Source organism: Gracilinanus agilis, chromosome 1, assembly GCF_016433145.1.
Source record: "Gracilinanus agilis isolate LMUSP501 chromosome 1, AgileGrace, whole genome shotgun sequence".
NCBI classification, from domain to species: domain Eukaryota; kingdom Metazoa; phylum Chordata; class Mammalia; order Didelphimorphia; family Didelphidae; genus Gracilinanus; species Gracilinanus agilis.
In genome coordinates, this window is record NC_058130.1 from 254,632,265 (window position 1) to 254,656,249 (window position 23,985).

A 23,985-nucleotide genomic window follows, 5' to 3' on the forward strand; every position below is an offset into this window, starting at 1 on the left:
CATCAATCCTAATTCTTTTTAGGTCCTTAATGACTTCCATGTACATAAAAATATTTTTTTCCTTTCAAAGAGACATAACTAGCATAGTTTTCTTGAAGTATATTTGAGTCTAGCATTATCCATCTATAACATCTAAGATTTCAGAATTAGTATTTTTAAGAAAAAAATAGTTATGTGATAAAAGAAGAGCAAACATTTGTAAATTTATCAATATGGTTGTGGGTTTTTTTCAAGCTCTTAAATTATCAAAGGTAGCTTTTGCCACTGTATTTGTTTTATTTAGTGTTTTAAAGTGATTGTTGATTTTTCTTTCAGTCTCTTTAGACTCTTCAAATACTTGAAATATCCAAATTATCCCTCATGGGAATTCTCCATAATGGTGCTGTTAGCCATGAACTATCCTTTTCTTCTCCCTCTTTTTCCCAGATTTCTCCCGGGTCCAATTCAGCACCTCTACCTGGCCATCCTAACAAGGTGATTTGTGAAAGGGTGAGACTTCAGAGCCTGTTCCCTCTCATCCCAAGTGATCAGGATACTACAGTTCAAGAGGATGCCCACTTCAAAGCTTTCTTCCAGGTTCTTATATATGTTTACCCTTCCCCTACTATAGGGTATTAGATAATTTCTAGATTATTTCCAGGAAGACTTGACTTGAAAATGGAAATCATTAGGTCATTGTAGGTTATCATCTGATTACTTAATTTCTGATGTGTGTGTAAGTATGGAACGTCTTCCCACAAATTATTTCTCTAGTATTTCTGTTTCAACTAGTTCTAATAAATGATTATCTTCTCTTGAACTGCTTTTATTTGTTCCCTTAATACTCTTGGCCGCTTTCTGACCTTTAGGCCCCATATCATTTACTATATAGGCATAATTGACTTAGAAATAGATAATAACCCATAGGAATTACAGTGATTCTTAGTCAAGATAAATGAAAATACTGAAGGGTTGAGTAAGGCAATTCTAAGACTTCATTGTTTTCATTGCTGCTTACCAAGTGGTTCATTAGATGATCTAATTCTGGAATGGAAAACAAGCATTCTTGCTTTAGAGCTTATATGCTAATGAAATTTCAGTGAAATTGGGATTTTGAAGTTGATTTTTTATTTTATAACCCCCCCCCCCAAATTCTTAAGAATTATGGACATATATCAAATCTATATTTAATTTTATCTTGACTAGACTTAAATTCTAAATCACAGGCTTCTGAGAAAACCATATGTATCCAGAAGGATATTTCTTAAAATGCTACCTTTTTGGTATCTTCAGGAGTTCATTCAAGCACAATGCTTACTTGAAGGATGAAAGATATATGACTATAGTAGAATATGCCCTTTAAAAACCTGCAAAAATTGTTTACAGTTTTTCCATCGCACAGGAATAGATCTGTTTTCATATCACAGATAATAGAGGAACTAAATAAAGGGAAAAGTCTCAAGAGATAGAGAAGACTGGCTTACAATTTTTTACTAATGCTATCAACAACCAACTTGGTGGGGGTTAGGGATGATGCAGCTAGGTGGCTTAGTGGATAGAGAGCGAGACCTAGAGTCAGACAAGTGTCTTGGCTATGTGACCCTAGGCAAGTCACTTTAACTTCCATTGCCTAGCCCTTACATTTCTTCTGCCTTGAAACTAATGTTTTGTTCTGAGACAGAAAGTAAAGCTTTTTTTTTTTTTTTTTTTTTTTTTTTTTTTTTTAAGAAAGTTTTTGAAACTAACTGTTCTCCTGGAAAATGGATTTGGATGAAAGGGACCTTCTGGGTAATTTAGTGCAAACAACTTATTTTACAGATAGAGAAACTGAGGCCCAGAGTATTATAGTGCAAAGCTAAGATTTTACCCATGGTCTTTCAGCCCCAAAAGCAGTATTTAGAGTGTTATTTTAAATCTTACTTAGTGGTCATCATCTCTTGTGTGAAGACTAATGATCTCAAACAAAGTTTTTAGGGTTAAAAAGCTATGTGAAAGCTTATAACAAAAATACTTAATGCTGAATAATTCATTGTAGTTAAATGTGTACTTAATGGGAGATCAGCTGTTTGCTACTAGAGGCAATTTCTGGAATTATTTGATTGTGGCTATTGCTATATGTTTCTTCTCTGAGAAATGGAGGCTAAGTTGAAAATTATATTGGAGCTATTGTATTTTTTCACAACGTGTTGTCTTTATCCTTCCTTTTAATTTGCACTAAATTCAATCTATATTCTAACTAGTCAGTAATTACCTTGAACTAGTTTATTTTAGTGACCCCCCAACATCAATAATTAGTACTTACCTTATCCATTAACACTCATTTTTGTTTCTTGTTATATATCAAAGGGCAGCGCTGACTAGAGTGTATACTTAGTTGAAAAACATTATAGGGAAGGGTGGCAGAAGATCTGTATAAAAGATGTTGGGAGGAGAGAAGGAGACCTGAGAGCATTAAAACACAATCCTAATATCAACAAATAGAACTCAAATAGTACAGCTCTGCCAGCTTATATTTAAAAACAAAAACTTTTTTGTCTTTAAGTTTAACAAAGATGAACATTTATACGAAGAACAGAAACATAGTATGCTATATGACATCAAGAATCTCAAGTTATAATATGTGTGTATTGTATTAACCTTAATAATTATAACAATACTGCCTGCTTATATCAGTCTTCTTCTGAACTTCTAAATTTTCTTTTGTGTGCTTTTTAAAGTGTGCTGTTGATTGATTCTCTTTTTTTGTGGAAGCACCTCTCCCTCTCAAAACAACAATTTTTAAAAACTGATTTTAAAAATTAGTCAAGCAAAATAAGTCCACATATTGATCTCATCTGAAAATTGGTATGCTTCATTCTACAGCATCAGCTTTCTGCCAAGAAGTAGTGAGAATGATTCATAATCAGTCTTTTGAGGTCATGATTTATCATCTTGTTGATTATAGCTCTTAAATTTATTTCATAGTTATTTTTCCTTGGAGTGTTGTCATTTATACCTTTTTTTTCTAGGACTGCTCACTTCAGACTACCTCAGTTTTTTTGTTATCCTTACCCTTCTGCCTTAGTATCAATTCTAAGTCAGAAGAGTGGTAAGTGATAGTCTATTGGTGTTAAGTAACTTGTTCAGGGCCACACAGCTAGGAAGTATCCAAGGCTAGATTTGAATCTATGTCTGCCCAACTCTAGGCCTTACACTATCCATTGTGCTACCTAGCTGCCCTACTGCCTCAGTTTTATGTCTTCCCATATTTTTTCCATTCTGTCTCTTTTTTTTTCTATTTCTTGTTGTACACTGATATTTCATTACATTCATATATCATACTTTGTTCAACCATTCCCAATTGGTAGGCCCTCCATTTTGTTCTCAATTCTGTGCTTTAACAAAAGTGTTGTAAATATTTTTCTAAATGAGATCTTTCCTTCTTTATATCATCTCTTTTGAGATATATTCTTGGTAGTTAAATTTCTGGGTCAAGACTTTATCTCATGATAGCATTAGTCCTCTTGGAAAACAAAAGATAAGAGTATCACTAAGTCAACAGCAATTATGTTATTGGGAAAGGAGGCTTTGTATGTAATACAAGTTGTTTTCCAGACTATTTGGATCAATTTATAGTCCCATCAACAAACCAGAGCCCTTTGAGGGATCCTCAGTTTTTAAGAGTGTAAAGTGATCCTAAGATCAAAAAGTTTGAAACCTGGCCTAAATTAATAGGATAAAAGATTTATTAAAGTATAAATTTGTAGGGCTCTCCCTCCCCCCATTTTAAACTGCTTTCTGTTGTAGTATCAGTTCTAAGACAGAAAAACTGTAAGGTCTAGGCCAGTGGTTCCCAAACTTTTTGGCCTACCGCCCCCTTTCCAGAAAAAATAATCAGGCAATATCCTCCTCCTCATTGCATATATGAATAGTCAATCAAAAACAACTTTCTACATGTCATATCCAAAAAATAATTGTCTCATAGTATGTTTCATCCTCTGGGTTTGTTTGGTCATTATACTGATAAGAGAGGGGCAAAATAGTATTCCATCACATTTATATGCCATAACTTACTCATCTATGGTTACCTGGTCAGATTACCATTCTTTTCCACCTCAAAGAACTATAAATATTTTTGTGTATGCTTGGCATTTGTTTTGCTTAAGACTAATAACTCCATTGATCTACCCTCTTTTCCCAATTCCTCTTCCCTTCTCCTCTTTCTCTCCTATTTCCTTATTGAATGAAATGTAGCATTAGGTATTCTGAAGAGGATGCTGGAACTACCAGAAGGTTGTGAATCTATAAATTTTGTGTTCTTCCTGTTTTCCATTACCAAAAGTAATTGAGAATTGATTGCATCTATTTTAACTAATGTAATTTTGGACTTCAGCTGCAGAAGGCACCCTTATAATATGGCAATTTGAACTTTAATGGAATGGCAGTTTCTTCCACTGTAAAATGGGTATGATAATAGCACCTATCTCCTAAGATTGCTGTGTATCTCAAAGGAAATATTTGTGAAGCGGTTAGTACAGGGCTTACGACAAAGAGGGAACTATAAAAAGGCTAGCTGTTTAGTAGTTGAATTTCTTTTTGTTAATGAAACTAGGGAGACATTATGGGTTAACATTTTCAAGTTGTAAAATATTCATAATTCCTAAATTTTACTGATGTTGCCCTTGTTTTAAAAATTTTACACAGAACCAGAAGGATGTACCTTTAGAGGCCATTTACTTGAACCTCTATTTGACTAAGAATCTTCTTCCATTGAACACCCAAGGTGGTTATCCATTGTTTGAAGATCTCTAGTGAGGCATAATCCGCTGCTTACTGGAACAGTCTCTTCTACTTCTGCAAAGCTTTTATTAAGAAGTTTTTCTTTGTAGCAAGCCTAAATGTGTCAATTTATCATTTCTCTTGGTGTTGTGTCTTTGGGACTGAAATAGACAGAGCAAGACTAATACTTCTTCCACATGGCAATTCTTCAGATATTGCAAAACAGCTGTCATATTTCTCCTTAGTTTTTGCTTCTCCAAGATTAATATTTCCACTTTCCCAATTGATTCTATTAGAGTTGAATAGGATCGCTTTTCATTTTTGTTTTTATGTAACCAGTATAGGACTTCGTACCTAATAGACACTTAAATGCTTATGGAATCAATCTGATCCGATCTCATGGTCCTCTGACATCATGACCAGTTTCATTTGGAAGATCTCCAGCTTATATATGCCCAGAACTGAACATACAGTATTCTAGATGTCTGACTAAGGCAAAATATAATAGAACTATCACTTCTATACCTTATATCTTTTCAAACTTTGGCCAAAGATATATTTTTTGATCAATACGTCATCCTATTTGCTCATGTTGAGATTGTAAATAACTAAAAATTACAAATCTTTTCCAGATTGATCACTAGCTAATACAATAGATAATTTTCATATAGCACTTTTAAAGTTTGCAAAGTGTTTTTCATGTTATCTCATTTGATTATGTTAATTATTTTTCCGTTTTGTAGATGAGGAAACTGAGGCAGAAATTAAATGACTTTTCCAAAATCACACAGCTAAGAAATACTTGGGCAAGCTTCAAACTCAAGTCTTCTGATTCCAAGTCTTAGTGCTCTCTTCCCTGTGTCACTTAGTTACTTTGTAGACAGACCACTGGGTTCAAACTGGATTCAAATTCTGTTTATCTCCAGAACTTCAATTTCTTTATCTATAAAATGACTTTTTTCTTACCTTACAAGCTTTTAGTGAGAAGTGCTTTGTAGACTTTAAATTAATTTCAGTGACTTTTTGAGGCCAAAATGAAAACAATATTTAAGAAAATAGAGAATTATAAGAAAGATCTTAGAAGTAAGTCATCTAGTCTATTCCACTCATTTTACACCTGAAGAAACTGTGCCCCAGAGAAGATAAGTGACTTAGTCCATTTCTTATGGGTAGCATAGTAAAAATTCTAATTAAGAGCCATGAGTTTCAAATTTAGTAATAATCTTATTGTAGTGGGGCTTTCAGAACCAATTGTGTTTCAAAATACTTTTAATTTTGACTGATCCTTTTTATATTCGTGAAACACATTTTGTGTCTCTTCTTTGAACATTTACATGAAAGGATTTTTAAAAATTGTTTATATGAACCTGCAGTTTTAAAAAAGCATTAGGTAGAAGTAGCTAATGAAAAGTTTAACCTTGATACATTGTATGAGACCATTTTCTGGAGGAGAATATTGTGCCTCTATGGATACAGCATCATGCTTTGGGGAAAAGAAAATGGAAGCTTTTGAGGAAAGCAGCATCTAGAAAGATGAGAGGGCATAAACGAGAAAGAAAATGATCATAGATAGGGCCCGAGAGTAGAATTAGACTAGATAATTTGTGATAAAGGGAAATATCAGCAGTAAAGCAATGATGTCTCCTCTCTCCACTAGTATTTAATATTATTTTATCTTCTAAATAATAGTCATTTCACATAAATGCTAGCCAAAGCAATAAGACTAGAGAGAAATTAAAGGCAGAATGATAGACATTAAGAAGAAAAAAACTATTTGATGACATGGTGCTGTATCATTTACAAATACATATTTTTTAACAAGGTAATAATAGAAAGGGATATCTCATTCAAAATAACTACCAAAAAGCCCTCCATTTTAGTGAGATCTTTTTTTTAGAGAGCTATAATTTTTGAAGTGTATAATAGAAAGCAAGTATCATGTACAATGGGGATTTACTAGAAACATTAATGATCATATTTTTTTAGAAAAGAATGAGAAGAAATCATATACTTTATAACTACAAATAAGAAATGTAGTCTGGTTTAGATATTAGGATGACAGTCATCCCTCGCTATATTGTGGTTCACATAATGCGGCTTCACTGTATCCCAAGTTTTTAGAATATGTGTGTGTGTATGTGTGTGTATGTGTGTATATATATATATATATACATATATATATCGGGGAGTTTTCACTATATCACAGGATTTTGTGGTTGAATATCATACTGTACACAATGGAAATGCAGTATACCACTACCACTTGTACAAATTTGCCAACATGAGGTTGTACATAGCACACAATTGGCTGGAATAAAAGGTGACCAACCACAGTGCTGTGTTCTGTATTCTGGGCACTGATTGACTCGGTGTTTATCAAGAGTGTAAGAAAGGTTGATAAGAGTGGGAATGGCTTATAAAGCCTTAAAATATGTATAAATAATAAAATAAACATAACACTGCTACTTTGCAGATTTTCACCTATTGTGGGAGGGGTCTCTGGAACATAACTCCCAAGATAGGTGAGGAATTACTGTATTTCTTATTTTAAAAGTTTAATAATTTTTCAATTTACATAACAAAGAAAGTTGACAAATTATGTAAGCGGAATACCAATGTGCTCTATTGATATGCATAACGTCAGGAGAAAATTATTAAGGCCTTCAACGTATTGGGGAGCACCATTCAGCAAAGTAGAGTAAGTTGCAATACTTGAATATAATATATTACTCTCCATTCTCTACTCGAATTGATAAGATCACTCCCCAAAATGGAATTATTTACAACAATGCAGACTGCAACCCAACCATGCTTTCCTATCCTAGTAAGATTTCTGTGTACATAGTCTCAAAATGTTTCTGCAAGTCTGTAGTCCCACCGCTCATAGTAGTAGAGTGCCTGTTTGCCACAAACATCATATTTTTTACCACTTCAGTCTCCACAAATAATAGTAAAAGTATGGTTTATGCTTGATATTTCATTGATCTCAACTCTTATGCCTCACCATGGCACAAAGATGTCTCTAGTTTGTTATAGGCTGTGCCAAAAGAGCCTAATTCCTGACAGATTTTTCATGCTAGAAAGGCTATGTACAGGTAGTTCTTATTTTTGACCTTTACTCTCAGCAGGAAAACTACTGTGGCTGTTGGGGCACCCCAGGCAGTGAACCCTTGCAGTTTGCAACTTGCCAGGCAAAGAAGCTGCCTGGATTGTACCTGTTTTGCAGGGGCATAGGTTCCAAGGAGAGAACTATCTGCACATAGAAGACACCCATGCTGCAAGTCTCCTAATTATAGGGTGTTGAGACATTGATTCAGGTATCTGAAAGAAGATATTAATTAAGAATTGGCGGGGACAATGAGGGGGAAGTCTTAGACCTTATTAAATGAACCCAAAAAGGAGAACAATAGAATTTCAACAACCACTGTTCTGCATACCAATTTACTTACACATGAAATTTTTGTGAGATTCAGCTATATTTTTATTGAGTATGTCCTGAATGCCATTCCTGTTTTTTAGTAGCATGTTAAACTTTAAACCAGTTGTTTATTTTGAGTCATTGATAATGAAAAATTTAGTTGCTATTCAGACATACAGTACATAATTTCCATGCCAAACCATAGTCATTCCTTCAGCTTTAGGTGCTTTAAATGTTATCCAAAAAGTTCTGATGGCCATATTTACTACTATACAACTCCAAACTCTGGTCCCTTTAGTAATATAAAATATATGCATATTTTTAGGTGCTTAAATAATTTGTTTCATAGTGAAGTGGAATAGTGATCCAAATTTTTCTGGAATAAATGTTTCCTGTATGGAGCATTTTGTTGGATTCTATTTTTTAAATCCAATTTGGAACACACCAATGCATTTTATAGAAACATTTAATCTATTTAATTGTGGAAAGATTCAAACAATTATCTCTGATTATTCTGATGGTATCAAAGAATTTTGTTCTTTGAAACATTCATATATCCTTTTATTTAGCAAAGTTTATAATCTTATATTTAGCAAGATGAATGATGTTGAGAGAGATTATTTTGAGTCTACACACTAGAGACTATGCTGGAAACTTTTTAACTATTTCAGAGCTCTGTATCCTTCTGCCCTATGGCCTACGTTGTCTTAATTGTCGAGTACTTCACTTCTTCCATTATATTGGTGGTGGTGGGGGGTGTCCAACTTTACTTGACTGGCATCTAAGCCATCTTCTTCAGAATATCCACAAGAGTCTACTTTCTTCCTCCCCCTCCCCCCCTTCAAGTTCTAGAACCATAATCTTATCAATATTGCTATTGTCACTGAAGAGGAGAAGCCATGTTATTCTTTCCTGTGGCCTCACTCAACATTCCAAAACTGCCGTTTCTGCCTACCACTCACATGTCTTGTTTCTTGGGGTTTGGACAAATGAGGGACTGACTAGCTTTGATTTTTGTGATCTAAGCCACAGATAATTGATATTTCGTGTTTTTAGGGTGACAAGTTGGATATCTTGTAGTTTGTGCCTTAAAAACTGATTTTGAGATTTGGAAATGGGAGAGGAGTAGGATGGCAGTCTTTACCCTTATTTCATATCTTGTGTATTTGTCTAGGAATTTGACATATTTCAGATTTGTTTGGTGTGTTAATATATTTATGCCCCTCTAGGGCAGCATTGGTGATCCTTTTCTAAGTTCGAGTACCCAGAGGGCAAATTCAAATTGTCTTTGAGCCCCTGCATTATTGGAAAGAACTGAAGGAGGAAGTGCTTCCTTTGGGTGGCTGGACAGAGGTGTAGGCCATGCAAAAAAATGTCCTTTGGCACTGGGAAGAGGTAGAACGGAGCAGCTCTGGGACAGCCAGCTCTGCCAGTACTGCTTGAGGGGCCTTGAAGCTATTCTATGGTCCAAAGCAAAAGTAAAGAGGAAATGGATGGTGTTGAGTGATAAGTGTGTCCTTTGTACCATTGATACCAATTAATAAAGCTTGCCATCCACACTATAGTCCTTGTAAGCAAAACAAGTAGCTGGACTAGATAGTGAAAAGAATAGATCAGAGCATTTCAGTGCCTGATAATTACTCTTAATAAAAGGTGAGTTTTAGATTTGTTTCTTTTTTTGTTTTGTTTTGCTTTGAAAACCTTACTAACTTCTTTAGAATCAATACTAAATATTAGTTACAAGGCAGTAGACTGGTAAGAGGTAGACAGTAAGGGGTTATGTTACATTCCTAGAGTCAAACAGCTAGAAAAATCTCAGACCAGGAATTTGAATCCAGAACCTCTCATCCCTGGGCCTGGACCACAATCCACTGAGTCACCTAGCTGCCCCCATTTCCTTCATTGTCAATGCAGATAATGAAAACAAAATTGTATTTCAAAAGAATGCCTTTTATTTTTGTGTAGGTTATTTTGTAATTTCCTTATTATATAGTTAAAGAGGATATATTGCCAGTTTATGATAGGAAAATAGCCGGGTGACATTTGGAATAGTGTGATTAAATAATTTGAAATGGTAAATTATAACTGCTTAGTAATTGGTTAACATTTATTTCAATTTCAATGAAATCACACACACTTATATTTGCCTCAACTTTTTAAAAAAAGAACAATCAATATTTTCTGAATGTTATTATATACCTGCTTTTGAAATGATTAGTGATAATGGGAAGTATCTAAATTGCAACCAAAAAGTGCTTTGGTGTTGTTTGAATCATAGCTACCCTTTAGTAGAATTAATATGTGTAACATAGGATTATGGATTTTGAGATAGAAGAGACTTTAGTGGTTATTGAGTCTTTCCCCTTCATTTTAGGAAACTGAAACACAGCCTTGCCCAAGGTCATACATTTAATAATTGTTTGAGGCAGTAATTGAATGTACTATTGCCCAACTTCAGGTCCAACAGGCTATCTGCTACATCACTTATATCTTCTAATATTATGTAATAGTAACTAGTTATTCTTCTAGAGTTAAAAAAGAAACATGATTTTTAGCTGATGTTAATTGTAGTCATTCGATAAAACTATGGGAAAATCAAGGCTATTGTTTTATTGTGGGCAAAGAGTGGGGAGATAAGTGATGAAAGTAAGAATTTGTGTCTTTTATATAACATTGTAGATTTTGTTGTCACCATTCTCAAATATCTGTAACCTGGAGTCTTGTTTCCTGGGAACTAATTTAGTTTTGAAACTAATATCTAATCAATCTATTATTTTTCTGTGATAACAGTCTTATAACTGATTTAAGTCCTAATGCATTCAGTTTTGTAGCATCTGTAGGTTATTGATATTTTAACAACTGAATAATTTTAAACACCTGTTAAATTGGCAATAATAAGTTTTTAAAAAGTAATAAGTAAAGTACAGATAAGAAGATGGATTATCCTTTGTTTTAAAGTTATCTTTTACAATTGTCATGAGTATGAATGTTTCTAGTTTGGAAAATAAAATTAAATGATTCATTCAACTATTACCTCTGTTGTAAATAGCTTAACTATATGATTAATCACCATGAGACTTCACTGTGTAAAATATTTTTCTTTAGAAAATTGTCTTTAAGGTAAAATTTGGAGATATCTGCCACTTTTCTAAAACAATGCAGAATGTTTAAGCTGAGGAGTATTATACCCACTATATTTGTCTTGTTATGTTGGCAGAGTGAAGACAGCCCAAGTCCCAAGAGACAGAGGCTTTCTCATTCAGTCTTTGATTATACAGCATCACCAGCCCCATCACCACCAATGCGACCATGGGAGATGACATCAAATAGGCAGCCTCCTTCAGTTCGACCCAATCAGCATCACTTCTCAGGGGAACGATGCAACACACCTGCACGCAACAGAAGAAGGTTAGTAGATAGCGTGTTCCTTAGATAGCATTTTCCTTAGCTTGTGTTGAACTGTTATTTAGAGAGATTTTTATTTTACTTTTTATTATGAACTTAACAGAGAATATGCAAGAAAACTGCTTTGCTTGTCTGTTCCCTTCTAAACTTTGAGGTAATATTATTAATGCCGTTTTTTGTTTCCTTCTTTATTTTGCATCACTAGGTACTATCGGTGTACTTCCCACCCCTAAATGCCCTCTTTTGTAACAAGTATAGATAGGCAAAATAAAGCAACATGTCAGATTTTACTGAAAAGGTTTCATTCTGCCCTTTTTGATTCATTACTTTTCTGCCAAGAGTCAGGGAGGCATATATCACGATCAGTCTTTTTCAGTTATTGCTTGGTACTAGTTTTTAAATAGTAGATTTAATCATTGAAACAAATTAGATAAGTAAGCAGTATGAAGAATAATATTATGTACAAAAAACAAATCTGTTGGGATCAGTATTCACTGTTTGACATAAACCACTAGGAAAACAAGAAAACTGGGAGAAATTAGATTGAGACCAGTATAAAGTCTCCAAGAATATATTTTATTCTTGACACCTTACGGTTCTTTGAATAGGACACTCCCATCTTCAATCTCCTTGTCTTTTGTTCTTCTTGTCTTGTGTCTGTTAGACAGTACTTCCATGCCTCACTTCTTGGAATTCTTGTTTTTCTTCAAGCCTTAGCTTTAGCACCTCTTTATACTTGAGCCATTTCTTGGACCCAAAAGCTCCTAATGCTTTCTACACCAGGATTCTCTGTTTTGTATGTACTTCTGTATCTCTTTTGTCTTTCATGTTAAAATATAAGCCCCTTGAAAGCAGGAACTGTTCATAACATGGCTCCTAGGTCTTCCTTATTTAATCTTTTTTTGATTTACCTTTTATTTTTAACTACCAGATTGTTTAAAAGCAGTTATTGCTTTGTAATGTAAATTTGAGATCATAACACAGAACTCCCTTTATTCCTACTTTAAAAAAAAATGGGACAGCTAGGTGACTCAGTGGATTGAGAGCCAGACCTAGACATGGTCCTAGGTTCAAATATGACCCTTCCTAACTATGTGAACTTGGAGAAGTCACTTAACTCCCATTGCCTAGTGTTTACCACAATTCTCCCTTGGAACCAATATACAATATTGATTCTAAGAGGGAAGTTAAAGGTTTTTTTCTATTGCTTTTTAAATTTCCTTTGGAATTCCTGACCTTGATATTCATCCATATCAATTTTTGTTATTTTTGTCTAATCCTATCAGGTTATCTCTAGTTATGGGATTGGATAGCACTAATTCTTTAATTTACTTTTCTTATTTTCATCCCCAATTACTTTCTATTTACTTTGTGTGCATTTTGAATTTACCCATCTTTGTGCTTATTGTTTCCCTTACCTTCTGCTCTAGTAGAACATAAATTACTTGAATGAGGACTGGGACTGTTTCATTCTTATATTTGTATCTTACCAATATAAGTGCTTTATTGAATTGAGCATTAGCACTTTACTGTAGCTTCCTTATAAGCATTTTTTTTTTTTTTAACCCTTACCTTCCATCTTGGAGTCAATACTGTGTATTGGCTCCAAGGCAGAAGAGTGGTAAGAGTAGGCAATGGGGGTCAAGTGACTTGCCCAGGGTCACACAGCTGAGAAGTGTCTGAGGCCATATTTGAACCTAGGACCTCCCTTCTCTAGGCCTGGCTCTCAAACCACTGAGCTACTCAACTGCGCCCCCTTCCCCCCCCGCCCTCCCCCCCCCCCCCCCAGCTTTTAAAGCTAATACATATACACTTACCTGATCTTCATTTTCAAGCAACTATAATTTATTCAAGCTCTAATAATATTTCTTATGCATCAATCTGAGCATATCGGAACTCTACTCAAATATATACCAAGTAAAGTTTGAATTTCCACACTTGGAATTCAGACCTGCCACACAACCTGATGGCAATAAACTATCTTTCCAATTTTATGTAATATTTCTCTCTGGATTATCAACTCCATACCCCAGATGCGCATTACATACTTCCATGTATTTTTTTACTCATCTGCCTGTATTTGAGATGCTTTCCCTAGATCCTCTTTACATATTGATTTCCCATCCTTTAAAGTCCAATTCAGATGATGTCTCCTTTAGTTTTAAGATTGTTTCCCTGATGCCTCTCAGCCAATAATGAATTTCCTCTCAGATATCACATAGAAGATTGCTTTGTTACTCCATATAATTGATTTGTTGTGTTTCTTTTTTTCTTTAAATTGTCATCCCCCCTCCATATACATGTAAAAACAATTTTTAACATTTTCTCTACCTTTTTTTTTTTTTAAACCCTTAACTTCTGTGTATTAGTTCCTTGGTGGAAGAGTGGTAAGGGTAGGCAATGGGGGTCAAGTGACTTACCCAAGGTCACTCAGCTGGGAAGTGTCTGAGGCCGGATTTGAACCTAGGACCTCCTGTCTCTAGGCCTGGCTCTCAATCCACTGAGCTACCCAGCTGCCCCTCTACCTTTTTTTAATATAAATTTTGATTTCCATAAATTCCCTCCCTGAGATGGTAAGCAATTTGATATAATTTTTACATGTACAATCATGTAAAGCATTTTTCCATGAGTCATTTTTGGGAAAGAGATCTCAAAACAAAAAGAAAGAAGAAAGGTGGTGAAGGATGTTTTGGTCTGCTTTCAGACTATCTCAGTTCTTTCTCTGGAGACACGTGATATTTTTTATTATGAGCCTTTGAGAATGTCTCAGATGACTATTGCTGAGAATAGCTAAATTATTCACACTTGTTCATCAAACAATTTTGCTGTTACTGAGAACAATGTCCTTGTGGTTCTGTTCCCTTCTCTTTGCATCAGTTCATGTAAGTCTTTCCTGCTCATGAAATCAACCTGCTCGTTATTTCTTACAGCACAATTGTATTCTATATACCATAACTTGTTCAGCCATATCCTAGCTGATGGACAACTCCTCAATTTCCAGTTCTTTGTTTCCACAAAAATTGCTATAAATAGTTTTCTACAAATAGGTCCGTTTTCCTTTTTTTTTTTTTTTTTTTTTTTAATCTCTTTGGATCAAGTAGTTATATTGATATATCAAAGGGTACACATTTTTAAAACTCTTTGGGCTTGGTTCCACATTGCTCTCTGGAATGGTTAGATGAGATCTATTATAATTCTTAAAAACTAATAGCTTCCAGTGTTGGTTTTTTATTCTAATATATTGATAGTTCCTTGAGGTTAGGAAAGCTCGAGCTTTCTTTTGATCCATATCTGCCTCATACAGTGCTCTTCCTAGTGAATACCTAAGTGCTTGATAATTACACCTAATGTAGCAGTTAGTATTCACTGCTTAATGAAGGTGTTAGAATTTAGAACCCTTAAAAGTTAGGTCAGGTAGGTGGCACAGTGAATTGAGTGCTATATCTGGAGTTAGGAAGACACATCTTCCCGAGTTCAAATATGGCTTCAGAAATTAGCTCTGTGACCCTGGACAAGTCACTTGACATTATTTGCCAGTTTCCTCATGCATAAAAATTAACTGGAGAAGGAAATGGCAAACCACTCCAGTATCTTTGCCACATCAAATGGGACTATAAAGACTTGGAAACAATTGAAAATGACTCAAACAACAAAAAAATTTAGAGGTCATCTCATTTAAGGCCTAATTTTTTAACTTATTTTCTGGGAAGTTTGTGAGTTTTAAGTTGTCTTTTTGCCTAGTGTCTTCAAAATCAATGTGTTTTGTTTATATAAAGATCATGTGGGTTTTTTTAACATCATTGCTTTTTTTGCTTCTCTTCTTCCAGATTGTCCTTTATTCGTATTCCCAGTCAGTTATTCTTTCTCTTGCTTTGTTAAGTGGATTCTTACATTTCCATGGAATACATATATTCCATGGAAATATATTTTTACTTAATATATATTATATATTAATTTAATTTGTATAAATTTAGTATATATTTTACATAAAATATATTTTCCATGGATTATATGTTTATATATTATTATATTTATAATATAATTGCTATATTATAAATATAATTCATGGAAATATAAGAATTATATATATTCATATATTATAATAGCATGGATTCAAATATTTCCTATTCTAATTATTTCTGCTGCAAAAGGACACATGTTCTGCCATGTGTGTGTTTTGTTTTTTTTTTTTTTAACTTTTTTTTAAAACCCGTAATTCCATCTTGGAACAGAAGAATAGTATAGGCTAGGCAGTTGGGGTTAAGTGACTTGACCAGGATCATATAGCTAAGAAGCATCTGAGGCCAAATTAGAACTCGGGACCTTCTGTATCTAGGCCTGGCTCTTGATCCACTGAGCCACCTAGCTGCCCCCTCTTTTAACTTATTTCTAGACTCTTGTTTTTCTCTTGAACCATTCTGGAATATGCTATTGCATTTTCATGTTTTTTGTGAAATCTATAGAATATTCTCTCATGGGATGAGGATTCTCTCATTTTCCTTTATCTTGCAACATTTCTTTGGGTGCATTTGTGGTTGTGTAGATGCCTTGGTGACCATCATCACTTCATTTCAAATTTTTCTCTGCTTATGTTTTAGTTTTTGACGAGGTTTCTTTTTCCTAATACCTTAGTACTCAGTCTCTTTTTTCTTCCCTATTTACTTTTTTAAATTCTAGCCTTTTTCCATACAGAGGAATTAACTTTTCCTAGCTTTACTCTCTTTCCTTCAAGCCTTGTACTACTTTGTGCAGAGAAGTTCCATCTCTTTAGTTTTCTCCCTGAAAGCTGTTATATTGTAGGCTCCTGCTTTCCTATACCTCCCCCTGGTGGGGACACAGTTGAGCTCTTTGCTTTTAGCCATGGAATTACAGGCAAAGCCTGGATCAGGCTATACTGGCAGAAACTATAGTAGTAGCAACCAGGAAATTGCTGAGTCTCACAAGCTGAGTGAGCTTTCTTGGGATTAGCTTCTCTACTTTTAATTCCCAAGGCTGATAACCTCATGAGGCTTTGTGCTGTCTCAGACTGAGGAGCAGCTGCAATTCCTGTCTATCTTCTCTTTTTAAAACTCTTACCTTCTATCTTGAAGTCAATACTATGTATTGGCTCCAAGGCAAAAGAGTAGTAAGGGCTAGGCAATGGGGGTTAAATGACTTGCCCAGGGTCACACAGCTAGGACGTGTCTGAGGCCAGATATGAACCCAGTATCTCCAGTCTCTGGACCTGACTCTTAATCCACTGAGTCACCCAGCTGTCCTCTACTGTCTATCTTCTATGTCATTCATGTTTTGAGAAGATTTTGAGAGTTTGGGCAGGGGAACATTTCTTGTCTATTTGTTTGTCAGATGACCCAAAATCCTTTAATCCCCTGATTTTATAGATAAGAGGAACCAGAGCTTTAGAAAAGTGAATGACTTGCTAGGTTTTAAAAAGGTGGCAGTGAGTAGAACAGGGATTCAGACAGAGTTATCTGATTCTAGATGGAGTGTTCTCTCCACTTTACCATGTTACCTCTCCCAGTACTGCTCTCCTCTGAACTCTATGATCATTAGGAATAAATATTTTGGGGAGGTCAGGTTAAGGGTGCAGGACTGGCTTAGTATTTACAAGAAACTTTTCAAGAACATAATCTATTGCCTAATCAATCAAGTACTTATTATCTTGTATGTGCGGGGTACTGTGCTTGACCCTGGGGACATAGATATAAAGAATGAAATAAATCCCTAGCCTTAAGAAGCTTAGCTTTTAAAAAGGAAGGTGTATCTTTAACTTTTTTTTTAGCAGGTTTATCTCCTTAATTATTTTGTTTATGCTCATATAAAAACCTAATTTCATTCCGTGATCGGAAACTAAATGAGAGGCAGTGTGGAATGTACTGTTAGGCTGCTGACCTCAGAGTCAGGAAGACCTGGGGTTGAGATCTATCTCTGACACATGGCGATTGAATGACTGAGCCAGTCACTTAACATCTCATTGGCCCTCCACGCAATTTCCTAAGATGGGTTTTTAACATGGAACCTGAAAAACTTTGTATTTTAGACTATTTTGATAGATTTCAGTATAATTGCTTTCCTTTAAAATAATAAGCATTTTAGTTTATTTAAAAACATTATTCTGAGGGAATCCATTGGGGTCATCAGGCAGTCAGCAGTGGGTCCATAACACAAGAAATGAGCCCCTGTTTTGAGAGACCACGAGTTGCAGAGAATACCTTCATCTTCCTTGCTATTGGACATTCCCCCATACTACTAAAGTTACAATTGCATTCCCCAAATAGGATCCTATTGGCAGCCTAAAATAATTTGTTTACCTTCTCTATCACATTTAATGTGTTTCAGTCCTCCTGTTAGGCGCCAGAGAGGAAGGAGGGATCGTCTCTCTCGACATAATTCCATTAGTCAAGATGAAAACTATCACCATCTTTCATATGGACAGCAGCAAGCAATAGAGGAGCCCCGAGCCTTCCATCCTCCTAATGTATCCCCACGTATGTTGCATCCTGCTGCTCACCCACCGCAGCAGAATGCAGTGATGGTTGACATACATGAACAGGTATTGTGCTGAGTAAATACTGTAATTCTTATCACTCAAAGAAAAAAAGAAATGGTCATTTAAGTTGTATATGCAGGATACCTTGGGTTCTCAAAAAAAAATTTAGGTCAGTGTCTGAATTGTGGGGGGGGATAGGGGAGAATTCATATTTTAAATGGGTATTTTTTTTTAATGGGTATTTTCACATTATAATAACTCCACAGTTAAAGAAAAAGGGATGACAGTCTCAGAATCTCCCAGGCAGCTGCAAATGTCAGAAAAGACCCAGGAGAGTAATTATGACTTTATTTTAGCTCAAAGGCATCTGTGTAACTTGGGCTAAAGAAATTCATTGGAATTTAGATTTCCAATTGGAAATTAGAATAGGGATTTTTGGTTGAATGAAGGATGTCCTCAAGGTTTTGATCAAAGTATTTGGATAATAGTGTTCAGTTTAGAATTCAAACCTTTATGACAGTTTCTTTTTGGCATCCACATTCATATCTCAATGAATAGAGGACTGACTGGCTGTCCCTTAGGATCAAGAAAGGTTGGACTCAAATTCCATCCCTTACATATTAATTATATGGCATTGGCCTATCTCTTAGTTTTTCAGGGCCAAGAAGCTGTCCCTTCCCATAATACAGATTGTCAAAAGAAGGAAATGCTTTATAAAAGTTAAATCAGAATATCATATATGGCCTTCCTCCCCAAAAAAGAAGTTAACTTTTTTCATATTTTTGATAAAGTAAATGTTTTCCTTGGCAGAAAAAGTGAACCCAATTTCATGCCTTGCAAACAGAGTACTAGTTTTCCTAAATGTGTAGACAAGTTTCCTCCTGTTTCCATTATAATAGAAAATGTCATAACCTCTATTTTCTTTTTTTCTTTTTTAAACCCTTACCTTCCATCTTGGAGTCAATACTATGTATTGGCTCCAAGGCAGAAGAGTGGTAAGGGCTAGGGGGTTAAGTGACTTGCCCAAGGTCACATAGCTGGGAAGTGTCTGAGACCAGATTTGAACCTAGGACCTCCCATCTCTAGGGCCTGGCTCTCAATACACTGAGCCACCCAGCTGCCCCCAACCTCTATTTTTCTAATGGAATATTTGAATTTACTCGATCACATCCTATCTTTCTGAGATGAGTGTTTTCTCTGAGACCTTGATCTTGAGAAGAGCTGAAGGGAAGCTAATTGTAAAATTTGTTTCAGTGGTTGCTAGCCTAATGCCATCTCCTCTTCATACAGACAATACTTTGGATTTACTGATTCCCTGGAAGATAGGCAGTTGAGTGGTCCTGAAATAAAGAAAATTTGAACTCACTTAGTAGCTATATGATTCCAGGCAAATCACTTAACCTCTGTTCATCTCAGTTTCCTCATCTGTAAAATGAGGGAAATAACAATATCCATTTCCCAGGCTGCTTATGAGGATCAAATGAGATTCTATTTATAAAATGCTTGGCACATAGTAGGTGACATCTAAATGATGATGATCATTATATAAGAAGGCAGAGGATTTTCTCTCAGTCCCTAGAGCTTGACAAACTTTAATTAAACTGTACTAAGTGCTGGAGATATTAATGCAAAATGCACTAGTGAAGGTTATAGAAATACCAGTTTGAAAACAGTTCTAAATGTTCATTGGAGGCAATTGCTAATACAGATTACTCAATTTAGAGGTATAGAAACTAAGGTCTAAAAAAGTGAAGAGTTTCCTGAAAATCACACAGCTTAATCAGTCACAGATCTAGGATGTGAATACAGATCTTCTGACATCAAGTCCATAGCCTTTTTCAATAGACCACAAATGGCTAGTGTTAATGTTAATCATCTGTTACTAATGCTTATTAAAATTACATTCATTTCTTCATCCTAGCTTCATCAAGGCACAGTCCCAGTTTCTTATACTGTAACAACTGTTGCTCCCCATGGAATTCCACTTTGCACTGGCCAGCACATCCCTGCTTGTAATACACAGCAGGTTCCAGGATGCTCTGTGGTTTTCAGTGGACAGCACCTCCCTGTCTGTAGTGTGCCTCCTCCAGTAAGTATCCATCTATATTCTTTTAAGTTCTTAGCAATAATATGTTTTAGGGTGAGGATAAGATATACTATATAATGGACTGAACTGGAGATAGATGAGTAAACTGAGACCATTTCTGTTCTCAAAGTACATAGCTCCCAACTGTTGCTATAGATCAATCCTAATTCCAGAGTTAGTTCCGGGAGCGCTGTGGGTCCATTCTTCACACAGCTGCCAAAGTATAAGTCTGTCATCCCATTCACTAGCCACTTCATTTGTTCCCAGTTACTTCTCAGAAAAAATTTTTACTTTCCAATATTCCTTTATTTTCCAGCTTATTTCACTTTGTTCTCCTTTAAGTACTTGGTTTTATGGAAAAACCTATCACTTACTGTTCCCCCAAACATTCCATCTGTCACTGCAGGTCCTTTCTATAGATTGTTTCCCTTGCTGGATCACCCTTCTTTCTCATTTCTGCCTCTTAATATTAAGACTCAGTTATTGTGTCACTTCCTACTTCAAGACTGTCCTCCTTCACTCTCCAAGTATTTAGTGTTTTCTTTCTCCTCACGTTGTCTTCATTTACTTATTTGTTTACATGTTTTATGTACACACTCTTTCTCAAAGAAGGTTAATTCCCAGGATTGTTTTGTTTAATTTAGTATTGTTTGTATTCCTAGGACATAAAACCATATTTCACACATAGTAAGTGCTTAATAAGTGATTATTATATTGAATTGAAATAATGAGTGACCTTCCAGGGGTCTGTGGAGAAGAATAGTGAAGGGAATTGGGCCTCTGCTCCAAGTACCCACTACTTTTCTTTCTTCCACTTCTTTCCTCTCCTTTATCCAGTAGTGCCCCTTCTTGTCTCCTCTATTTCTATTCCCTTCTGTCGGCACAATCAAGCCAGTCTTACCCCTTTCTTCTTTCTATAAATGTTCTACTCCATCCTTTCCTTTCTAGGTGGATGCTGTTATATCCTTTCTTCTTCCTTTTCCTTTAAATGAGGGTCCTTTAATGAGACCTCCTCTACCAGTTGGCAGACCTTCCTTGCCTAAAAAATTAGCTAACTTTTGTAAGATTTAAATTAATGTTCAGTAACTCCAATATTATATTTTATAAGGTTTATTAAAAATAACTTGAAGTAGATTAAAATAAAAAGAACAAAAATTAAAACCTGAGTAAAATTCTCTTGCCTCTTACCCTACCTTCACCAGCCGTGTTTACAGGAAGAGAGACAGAGAGAGAGATACACAAAACTTATATCCTTTCTGTCAGCACATAATGTGAGAAGGAAAGTGGGATGCTGGGAAATGAAGTCTTGGGGAATAGATTCTAATTACACATTTTCCTGGTCTAAAAATAATAAAAATTGCATAGATACAGCTGGGAGAATAGTAGACAGCAGCTGCAATCTAAAGGAAGAATGGGCAAGACTTGACATAGGGCTGGTGGGGAGGAGGGTGATCATTAAGGAGGAGAAATCTATGGTAACTCTTAGTTCACCAACTTGGGTGACTTAGAAAAATGATGGTGAAATAGCAGGGCCAGTGGTTTTATGCGCATGAATGATGACATTATCTTTAAACAGTGAAATTTAATAAATTAATATCATGCTGTGCAATTTCTCTCATTTGTTTTATTTTACTATTTTAACTATCAACAATATTTTGATAGTTTATCGTTCTTGATAGTTTCATTTTCATTTATTTATTTATTTATCTGTTTATCTGTCTATCTATTTATTTATTTATTTATTTATTTTTGGGTGACCTTTCAAATAAGTCCTCCTTTTATTAGGAACAAAAAATAAATTACTGTCTTTTCTCTTACAGATGCTTCAGGCATGTTCAGTTCAGCACTTACCAGTACCATATGCTGCATTCCCACCTCTTATTTCTAGTGATCCATTTCTTTTACATCCACCTCACCTTTCTCCACATCATCCTCCTCATTTGCCACCACCTGGCCAGTTTGTCCCCTTCCAAACACAGCAATCACGATCGGTATGTATATGCTTTTCTTTTACCTATAAATTTGCTAAAAAATTTGTCTGCTAATTAGTTTGTCATTTAGACCAAAGATGCATGTAATCATTTCATTTTTTTGAACTAGAAAAAAGAGCCTAAATTCTACAAATAGAAATATGACTTGAATTCATACAGATTCACTTGAAGTTAATTGGGTATTCCTGTGTTTTCACAAATTCCTGTTATATTAATAATGTGCTGTAATTTTGTTTTGCTCTTCTTTTGTTTGCAGTCTTAGTAGCAAAAGTAAATAATTAAAAATCCTTTTAGAATTTGCGGGAAAGAATTAGATTTTTTTTTTAATTATTATATTGTACTAAGCCTTACAATGACTGGAATATGAGGAAGGGTTTTTTTTTGAATATTGACTTGTCTTTTTCTTTTAATAGTCATAGCTTCTTTAAAGGTTTAGATTTGAACCACTTTGTACTTAGCAAATCACCTTTTACATTCCGAGTCTGTTTTCTTCAGCTTGTCTATATGCATCTTTTTTTTTTTTGATCTTGTTGTCTCCAATCAGTTACCCCTACTTTCATCCCTTTTCTCTAATAATTCAGTTTCATCCTGTCTTAGGTTTTTTTCTGTATTGTCTACAAACATTTCTAAGTCTTATCCATCTTTAAAAAGACCTTACTAGTTCTTACTAGTAAGAACTTACCACTCCTGGGCTAAGGACGGTCCCTAGGAGGAGGGTTGGGCTAGCAACCCCACCCTGTAAAAACTACATCTGCTAAAGAAACTGCAACCTAAAGTAGGGGCAGCTGGGCTAGCTCAGTGGATTGAGAGCCAGGCCTAGAGATGAAAGGTCCTAGGTTCAAATCCGGACTCAGACACTTCCCAGCTGGGTGACCCTGAGCGACCCATTGCCTACTGGTTGTGGCCCTATGCTCCTAGAATGGAGTCCCAGGATAAAAAAAAAAAAAAAAAGTTCTTACTATATATCTCCTCTCCCTTTCTTAAGTAAACTCCTTGAAGGGAAAAAAGGCTTTCTACAATTGGTGTCTACTTCCTCACTCTCTTATAAAATTTGTCTTCTGACCTCATCACTCAACTGAAACTGTCTCCAAAGTGTATAAACTTCTAAATTTTAGTGGCACTTCTGGTTGTCCTTGGTCTCTCAGCATTTGACTATTGACCACCCTCTCCTGGATACTCTTTCCGCGCGCGCGCGCGCGCGCGTGTGTGTGTGTGTGTGTGTGTGTGTGTGTGTGTGTGTGTGTACACGTACGTTTTTCACCTACCTGTCTTGTGGCTTTTTCTCAAAACTTTTTTGCTGGCTTTCACCCATGTCATGCCAAATAATGAGTGTTATCCAAGGCTCTCTCTAGGACCATCTTCTCTCTCTATTCTTTCTATTGATGATCTCATCTGCATCTATGGGTTTGTGTATCATTACTATACAGGTGATTCCTAGATCTCTTTATCTGTATTCTCTGCCCTAAGTTTCAATCAATCCCATATCACCAACTGTCTACTGAATACTAGATATCTTGTAAGTGCTTCAGATTCAGTGTATCTGCAGCAGATCTTCCCAAACCCACTGCTCTTTCAACTTACTGTTACTGTCAAGGGCCTTCACATACATGGGTTCATTCTCAACCCTCTACTGTCCTTCACCTCACCTTTAGTCTGTTACTAAATGTCATTTCTCTATTACATTTTTTATACATCCCCTTCTCTCCATTGTCAACCAGCTTAATTCAGATTCCTCTCACCTCTCTCCTGGTCTGTTACAGTATCCTTCTAATTGATTTTCCTACCTCAAGCTTCTATTCATTCCAGTCCATCCTCCACACAACAGCAGAGTAATTTCCTTAAAGTACTAGTCTAACCA

The 23,985-nt window shown here is 35.5% G+C and overlaps 1 protein-coding gene across 1 annotated transcript in view; it reads left to right on the forward strand.

The window, feature by feature from the left end:
• Positions 1–426: 426 nt before the first annotated feature.
• Positions 427–23,985, forward strand: part of RNF38 (ring finger protein 38) — a 43,104-nt gene continuing 19,545 nt past the window's right edge. The window contains exons 1-5 of the mRNA XM_044660985.1: positions 427–576; positions 11,373–11,563; positions 17,900–18,113; positions 19,972–20,139; positions 21,957–22,127. Coding sequence (XP_044516920.1) covers positions 11,457–11,563; positions 17,900–18,113; positions 19,972–20,139; positions 21,957–22,127 — 660 coding nt within the window. The 5' untranslated portion in view covers positions 427–576; positions 11,373–11,456. The remainder of the gene's footprint in view (positions 577–11,372; positions 11,564–17,899; positions 18,114–19,971; positions 20,140–21,956; positions 22,128–23,985) is intronic.